The 8725-nt window shown below is 38.9% G+C and overlaps 1 protein-coding gene across 2 annotated transcripts; it reads left to right on the top strand.

The window, feature by feature from the left end:
- Positions 1 to 1673: 1673 nt before the first annotated feature.
- On the top strand, positions 1674 to 8457 carry LOC109210596 (DEAD-box ATP-dependent RNA helicase 18). Of its 2 annotated transcripts, XM_019374034.1 has the most exons (11): positions 1678 to 2007; positions 3217 to 3453; positions 4172 to 4432; positions 4532 to 4611; positions 4729 to 4834; positions 4926 to 5039; positions 5919 to 6017; positions 6135 to 6224; positions 6851 to 6957; positions 7033 to 7176; positions 7751 to 8457. In XM_019374034.1, exons 1-11 carry the CDS (start codon positions 1747 to 1749, stop codon positions 8034 to 8036), a joined length of 1785 nt encoding a protein of 594 aa, XP_019229579.1. In that variant the 5' UTR covers positions 1678 to 1746; the 3' UTR covers positions 8037 to 8457. The 2 variants fall into 2 exon arrangements, with proteins under 2 accessions (XP_019229580.1, XP_019229579.1); XM_019374035.1 differs by lacking the exons at positions 6135 to 6224; positions 6851 to 6957; positions 7033 to 7176; positions 7751 to 8457 and adding an exon at positions 5752 to 5794 and having other exon boundaries at positions 1674 to 2007; positions 5919 to 6000.
- The last annotated feature ends 268 nt before the right edge of the window (positions 8458 to 8725 follow it).

Below are 8725 nucleotides of genomic sequence, written 5' to 3'. Positions count from 1 at the left end.
AGTGTAAGCACTTAGGAAACCCACCACATGGGTAGTGATCGACTCCTCGGTCGAAGGTACCACGATATATTTATCGAGCCAGGGGCACTCCTCTTTATCTTTGTCAAGGAGATCGTCGGTTATCGTACATATGTACCTCGAGACCGGTTCATATTGACTAGGTACTGAGGAGGCTTTTTCAATCCTAAAATCGGCAACACTAGGGCACCCTCCCGGAACGAAATCGTCAAGGGGAGGTTCCGCCATAGCTCCGTTGCCGGCGGGCCGTGAAGAAGAGGCGGCCTCCTTTTGCGGTACGGTTTTAGAAGTTTTTGCCATTGTAAAGTAGAAGAGAAGGGAATTAGGATGATATGGGATTTAAGAGATTTGGGAGCGAGAATTGCGAAACAAAGATATTATTGAAGAGAAGCAACAATGAGGGAAGTTTCTGAGCATAAAGTTTGAGTGGAAGAAGGTGGCGGTACTTATAGCATGCTGGTGGCGGTCTAGAACCAGTGGTGGCCGAGCAGCAACTGACAGGCATTTAATGCCTTGGTAACCGAACTGACGGGATGTTTCGGTATCCACTTGTCGCTGACATCATTGTCGGGCTTGTCGCTTACGTCATGACATATCGAGACGGGATTGGAAAAGGTCATATCGTTTCTCGTCATCTTCTCTCCAAGAAACGAGGGGACTATCTGTATACGGTCAAAATCGGGCTTACCCTTTTTGTATGACTGATCGATACTGGAGCGTGATAAGCCAAGGTTCAGCCTCGTATTATATCGAACTGTGATACAAAGTTAGGTTGCCGAACTCGTGGCCTAAGACCGATTAAGACTAGGACAGGTTAAGATCGAGATCGACTGAGATCCAGATCGACCAAGATCGAGAGCGAACAAGATAGAGATCGAGGGAAGCTTACCGAGTCGAATAACGGAAAGACGAAATATTTGCAATCGGGCGAGGATCACGGCGCGAATCTCGGCACGTATCAAGAAGAGGCCGATTAATTAGCCAATCATGAGATTTCTTACCTCATTATTGAATTGTATTTAGAGTAGGACTCCCCTACTATATAAAGGGGAGTCTGATAATTTGTAAACCCCATCATAATCGCGCAATACAAAGCAATATACTGTCATTCTCTACTTATCATTGTCTTGTTATTCTATTCCTAAGCCAGTTGATACATATTTAGTTCAAGGGTGACCGAACTCGAGGGCCAAGGCGGTATAATTTGTGTGGTTTGTATCTATTCTTTAATTGCATATTTCAATACCAGTTTATTCTTCTTAATTTGTACCAAGTTATATCACGCGTCCTTAAAATCGCGTATAAATTCAATTGTTATCCAATTTTAGGGTAAACAGAAACAAATTTGTATATGTAACATAAAAATCAATGACAAACATAATAACTGAAGAAGCTATCAGCAAATCTTGGAAGTAAGCAGAGTAGCCCACTATGATGGGGCAAGTGGCAACAAGAAAGTTGGATCAGACATGAATCCAAAAACCCAGCACGTGTAATCTCAGAGAAGTAGAAAAATTCCCGAAACAGTTAATTGGCCACGAATGCAAAGTTTCAAAAAAGTGACTACATCTTAAATGGCGCTGTGCAATAGGCTACCCGACAAAAATTCTACCATAAAAGTGGCTATTTATTAAAACCATCCCGTAAAATTAGCGTCCCTGCCAGGATAGTACAACTCTTTCATTAGACTGAACAAAAGCACGGTGCTGTACCTACGGCTGCGGCGGCATGGCGTCGAATTCAAACAAAGCCTTAACGAATACGCGTTTCTCCGACCTCGAACCACGGCTCTCCAAGCCAGTATTGGAAGCCTTAACCAATTCAGGCTTCGAGTTCTGTACTCCTGTTCAGGCCGCCACCATACCCTTACTCTGCAACTACAAGGATGTCACCGTCGACGCCGCCACTGGCTCTGGTAAAACCCTAGCCTTTGTCGTTCCTCTCGTTGAGATCCTCCGTCGCTCCTCCTCTAATCCCAAACCTCACCAGGTAAGTTTCCTTCAATTTGTTTTTTTGGGCTTATTTTTCCCTGTTTGGTTTTACGCTCTTTTCGAGATATTTAGCTTTTTTCTTCAAATTATGCAAGCGTTACTGCCGGAACTAGAATTTAGATTTGTTCAGTGGGCAAATTTCGGGTTCTAAAAGATGCATGCTAACTGAATTAGTTCATAAACTACAGCGGAATTCGGTATTCCCAATTAGATGCATGCTAGCTGAATATAATCAACATGTTTGAGAAGTAGAATCCTAAATATTAACCTGTCATGAAGATATATGCTATGCTGACTGATATAAGCCGGAAGCAGGTGCAATTGTGCTCATTTCTACCACATCAAGTTTCATTTTAGTTCAACACGACATTCAAATTTGACTACAGAATGAGTTACTTATATAAATACATATTCTTGTGGGAATGAAAAGATGCACGATTCCACTTTACATGTTTGGAGAAGTGGAATCTGTGCGGAAAGACTGTAAATATGAGTCACTTATTTAGGTGTTTCTGTCTAAGGAATATTTCCAACTTAAGGGAATCTTCAATAGACCAGCTTGAACTTGATTCAGTAGTGGTTTCCAGTTGGGTGGTGCTACAAGAGTAGTGTAATAGGAGGTTGCTCTCTGATATTTTTTTATCATTTTCTGGTTATTTGTTCTCCCTCGGGTAGGGGTAAGGTTTGCGTACACACTACCCAGCCCAGACCCCACTTGTGGGATTTTATTGGGTTATTGTTGTTGTCGTTGTTGTTGCTGTTTCTGGTTATTTGACTGTATCTTGCTTCAACTGTAGAAAGAAAGTACTTACCACGGTTCTCAATTCCGTTTTTAAAAAAATAAAACGATGTAACCTAATGAGAAACGGTATACAGGGAAGGCTAGTCGCCTTGATCCGTATAAAAAGTTACTACAACAGATAAATAAAGCCCTCCAATCTTGTTGAAGTCGGATAAGGTGACTTCACGGGAAAGCCTTACGTTACAAAGAAAGGCACAAACTAATATGTGCCGCACAAGTTGTAGTATACTTTATATAAAAGAATCTTCCATGCTTATGGAATATGTTCTATTGTTATATCAAAATAGGCTCATTTAACAGCCAATGTTGCTCGTTGTTATATGCTTTTATTATCCTTTCTGCTTCCCTCCTTTAATTCTATTATTCTTCATCTTGTATGTAGCTGACTCTTTGGAGCCCTTGTAGGTAATGGGTATAATTATATCACCTGCCAGGGAGTTGTCGTCACAAATATTTCACGTTGCTCAACCATTCATTTCCACATTAGCAAGTGTTAGGCCTATGCTCCTCGTTGGGGGACAAGACGTAAAGGCAGATGTCAGAAAGATAGAGGAGGAAGGAGCAAATTTGTTGATCGGGACACCTGGGAGGCTATATGACATTATGGAGCGCATGGATATACTGGACTTTCGGGATTTTGAGGTTACTTTCATGCCTCTTTCAGTGGAAAACAAAAAGCTTTATGCTCGAGTGCTACAGTGATTTTTTAGCTGCTACTTTGTTTTCTTTTAAAAAAAAGTTTGCTTGGGAATTTAGGAGTATCAATTCTTTTCTCAAGTGCTGCAGTATCTTTTTAGCTGTTAACCATTTGTTTACTTTTAAAGATAAAGTTTGCTTGGAATTTAGAAGTGTCAAATCTTTAACCTGAAAGATGATAATTTATAAAAAAAAAAAAAAAAGAAAGATGATATTTTATGTTTTTCTTATGATTCTTTAATAAAGAAAATAAAGTGTCGTACGTCCTGTGTTAAAACAATTTAGATTCATATTTTTGTGCTAAATTCATGTCAAGCTTTTCACTTGTGCACCAGAGTAGTGCTAAGTTCAGTGTTACCAAAAGGAGTTAACTTCTATCCATTGTAGATCATAAGTTCGTACTCAAGGCTGGCCTACATGATTGCCTATAATTACATTCTGACCTAAGTGGTCTCTGATTTCCTAGATTATTTTTTGAATTTTCTTGGTCTCTGATTTCCTACATGTTTGTACAAGCAGTCTATTAGCTAAATGGAAGACTGGGCGTTCCATCCTCTCCCTTCCCTTAACCTTTATTTTCTCCAAGGTGTTCATGATTTGGTAGTGATATATGACATGCTACATCTTAATTAGCCACTCAGCGACAACAATGTCATTGATACAGATTCTGATATTAGATGAGGCTGATAGGTTATTAGAGATGGGATTTGAAAAGCAGATAAATTCAATTATTTCTCGTTTACCTAAGCTTCGACGAACGGGTCTCTTCTCTGCTACGCAAACTGAGGCAGTTGAAGAACTATCAAAGGCAGGATTAAGAAACCCTGTCAGGGTTGAAGTTCGGGCAGAAGCAAAACAGTTGAATGGTTCTGGATCGTCTGGGAATTCGGCCTCGTCAAAAACACCTTCTGGCCTTCATATTGAGGTACACTTCCAGTGTTTCAGAGTGTTCGTTTGTTCCAAACTAAGATTTTTTATGTCAAGGTGCATATTACCATATTCTAGTATCTCTTCAATTTTGCAGTATCTTGAATGCGAAGCGGACAAGAAATCTTCACAGCTTGTACACCTCCTGACGAATAACAAGTCAAAAAAAATTATGATGTGAGCCAACTTTCCTGGAATCCTGATTGTACATATAGATATTTTTTCTATACCTGCATAGCTGGTAGGAGAGTACTTTGGTGTTCGGTATTTGATTTTTTTTTTTTACTTTTGCAGCTATTTCATGACTTGTGCTTGTGTTGATTACTGGGGAACTGTTCTTCCACGTCTCTCTTGTCTGAAAAGTTTTTCGTTAATCTCTCTTCATGGAAAGATGAAGCAGGTACATTTGTTGACATTATAATAAGAAAGGTCTATTATTTTATGAAGGTGCTCTAGTAGCTGAATATATTTACTGTTTCAAACTTTTGTAGAGTGCAAGGGAGAAAGCAATAGCATCATTTACATCTCTTTCCAGCGGCATTCTTTTATGCACAGATGTAGCAGCACGTGGACTTGATATTCCAGGTGTTGATTATATAATACAGGTACTTTCCTAATGAGCATATTAGTTACGGCTAACAAACAAATTACCTTCTTTTTTTTTTTTTTTAGGGGGGGGGGGGGGGGGGGTATTGCCCTGTTGCCATAGTATGTTCATTGCTGTACATCATTCCTTCACCACCTGAACTTAGAGAACTGAGAACTTGTCCAGCAGAACTAACAGTGCCCAAACTGTTGCTTTCCCCTATCCAATAGCAAGATATCATTATAAGAAAACGTTACCTGGTCTATGTATGAGTTACACTGTAGCATTTGTAGAATATGTTCATATGAAGAGCATTGTATGGGAATGATCTAGTTGGCATTTGTTCTCAAAAATGTTGAAAAATCATTTCGAGAAACTTCTTAATGTTCTGAAAAATTTATCCGATGGAACACCAGAAAAGCTTTTCAGTTTTTGCAAAAACTGAAAAATTCAGGATTTTTTTCCACCTGTTTTGATACAGATGCCATCCTAAAATGCTTAGGCCGTTTGTACAGACCCGGCTAGCCACACCAAAGGCACTAAATTCCTTATGAACAGGTATACAGATGGACATTTGTGGTAGAACTATGAACCACCATTTTCCCAATAAAAAATAGTTCTTTAGTCAGTCATGCATGTAATTATGAGCATGATAATAAGCAGCTGGAACTTACATGGAGGTATTATTCTTTTACATAGAGCATGATAAAATGCTTAGGCCTTTTGTACAGGTCCGGCTAGGCACACCAAAGGCACTAAATTCCTTATGAACAGGTATACAGATGGACATTTGTGGTAGAACTATGAACGACCATTTTCCCAATAAAAAATAGTTCTTTAGTCAGTCGTGCATGTAATTATGAGCATGTATTATTCTTTTATTTTGTTTCTTGTGCAGTACGACCCTCCTCAGGATCATAAAATGTTTATACATAGAGTAGGCCGAACAGCTAGGCTTGGCCGAGAAGGAAGTGCTGTTGTTTTTCTATTACCAAAGGTCAGGTTGTTGCACCTCAATAGTGTATCAAACTTCCGGGAATCTGTTTGGATATATTGTCTACCAAGCGTTACTCTCTACCTACTTATTAACTATGATCAGTCTTGGCATTTTTAGGAGGAAGCATATGTGGAATTCTTGCGTATACAAGGTGTTTTCTTAGAAGAGGGGGAATGTGCCTCTGAGGCTCCCGATATTATCGATGAAGTAAGAATTATACTATGCCATATTTCTCTTCCCCCTTGCTTCGTAGTGGAAATGCTTCCCTAGTTTTTTCTAGTTGCTTGCTAGTCATTCGCCATTCAGTTGTTAATGGAATCGGGGTTTTTGCTGGTGAGAGTGTGGGACCACTGGTAATTTCTGACAACATGTCTGTTAGATTGTACAAGATGAAGATGAATCTAAGATATTAAAGATTCCTTTTGCTCTAAACAGAATCTGCTTCTTTCCAATCATGTCTCTTCTACCTTAAGCAGGATCTGCATGAGCAGACTGGAAACACATATTTGCATGTAGTGTTGAGTGTAACAATAATGTTAAAGGATATTTGATGCCAATATGCCATTGTTTACACATATACCTGTATACTTGTAAGTTCTGTTGGATCAGAGCTAACTCAGTTTAGAAAATATGTTTGTGATATTTGGCAAGTCTGCATTCTGCCAGCAGCCTGTATAATTTATGTTGCGTGCATATATTACTCTGCTCTGTTCTTGCTTAATATCCTAGCATTATTTCATGCATCTCAAGGGTTTTCACTTTTCAAATTGAGTTTTCTCTAATTAGATGCTTAGTACCAGTACAATTTTGGTAATGATGTTTCTTTCTTCTAGATACGGTCAGCAGCAAAGAAAGATCGTGATGTAATGGAGAAAGGACTTAGGGCGTTTGTGTCTTACATCCGTGCGTATAAAGAGCATCACTGCTCTTACATTTTGAGGTAAGTTAAGGCCATGATGTAGCATGAATATTATAATTATAATTCCATGTCTTCAGCTTAGTCCTCTCTTTACAGGTGGAAGGAGCTTGAGATTGGGAAGTTGGGCACAGGATATGGTCTTTTGCAGCTTCCTTCTGTGCCTGAGGTGAAGCATCATTCTCTTTCTACAAAGGGATTTACAGCAGTTGAAGATATCAATCTGGAGGAGATCAAGTTTAAGTAAGTTTATTCATTATTCAGTCTGCAAACAATCTAGTTGGAATCATACAGATTAGGCAGTCCAATGCGTCTTGTCATTATTATTATAATTTTATCAAAGCAGTTTCATAGCCCGTTTGGCCAAGCTTCTAAAATCAGCTTATTTTGAGAAGTGTTTTTCTCAAAAGTACTATCAAAAAAAGTGCTTTTGGTGAGAAGTAGTTTGTGTTTGGCTAATTAATTAGAAAAGCACTTTTGAGCAGTAATTAGTGTTTGGCCAAGCTTTTGAAAACTGCTTCTAAGTGTATTTTTCTCAAAAGTGCTTCTTAGAAAAGTGCTTTCAGAGAGAAGCTACTTTTTTCTGCTTCTCCAAAACTGCTTCTGCTTCTCCTCAAAAGCACTTTTTTTCCTTCCAAAAGCTTGGCCAAACACCTCAATTTTTGACCAAAGTGCTTTTGGCAAAAAAAAAGCACTTTTGGCCCCAAAAAAAGCTTGGCCAAACAGGCTATCAATGTGTGATTCAAGTACTGGTCGCCAAATGTTTCTGTTTTGGAGTCTTGGCCTTTGATATTTAGCCGTTACATTTTCCACTCAGGGACAAGTCAAGGGAGAAGCAAAGAAAGAAGAATTTGCTAGTGAGAAAAGCTGCAAGGGCACAACAAGAAGAACAGAAGACACAGAGACTTAAAAAGGAGGCAAATTCTACAGCAACTGCCATGAGAAAGAAAACTGCCAAACAGAGACGTGCTACGCAGTTAGTTGAAGATGAAGATGAGATCACAAGGGAGTACCGCTTATTGAAAAAGCTAAAAAAGGGAGCGATCGATGAGAATGAGTTTGCAAAATTGACTGGGACTGAGGACTTGCTTTCTGACATATGATTACATGGAGGCACAGATTCTGTTAGTGAAATTTATTCATATGTGGTGGTTGCAGATATTATACCAGTTATCTAGCAAAGGAAGATAAGTATGTCTTGATCTCCCAGAAACTGAAGTCGATCAAGCAATAAATTTGGATAACAAACACAACTATCCTGAGTTGCCTACGACACCCATTGGATTGCAGCCATGGATGAGCAACCAAATTTTGTTGCTATCTGACCTTTTCTTTTGATTTTATTTATCTTTTTTACCACCTTTTTTTATGATTCTAACTATTAGTAGTGGGGTGTCTTGTTCTGATGTGTAATTCATGTATCATGATACACTTAGTTTTATCAACGACTTAGCTGGAGATGATATACGGTTTTTATCTATTGTTGGTGTAATATAATTTTGTGCTAATGTTGATTTTTCAAAACTGTGGTAATGTTACTGCACTCTCCCTTCTTGTCCCCTCGTCTAGCTGAAAAACCTATCTCCCTTGGCTCAGACCTCAGAGTAGCAGTAACTAAAATGGGGACAATTTGCTTGCATGTTGGTTCAAGATAATTTGTCGGATGATGAGTTTCAGCTATTCTAATTACTTGGAGTCTTTTTTGCATTAGATTGGAAGTGATCGGAAAGTAATAACTCCATAAATGCCGAAAACGCAGTACAAATACCAATTGACATGTTTTGAGGGAAGA

This window comes from Nicotiana attenuata, unplaced genomic scaffold, assembly GCF_001879085.1.
Source record: "Nicotiana attenuata strain UT unplaced genomic scaffold, NIATTr2, whole genome shotgun sequence".
Classification (NCBI taxonomy): Eukaryota; Viridiplantae; Streptophyta; class Magnoliopsida; order Solanales; family Solanaceae; genus Nicotiana; species Nicotiana attenuata.
Note: the sequence above shows the minus strand (reverse complement) of the source record. Positions and strands in the feature narration are given on the sequence as shown.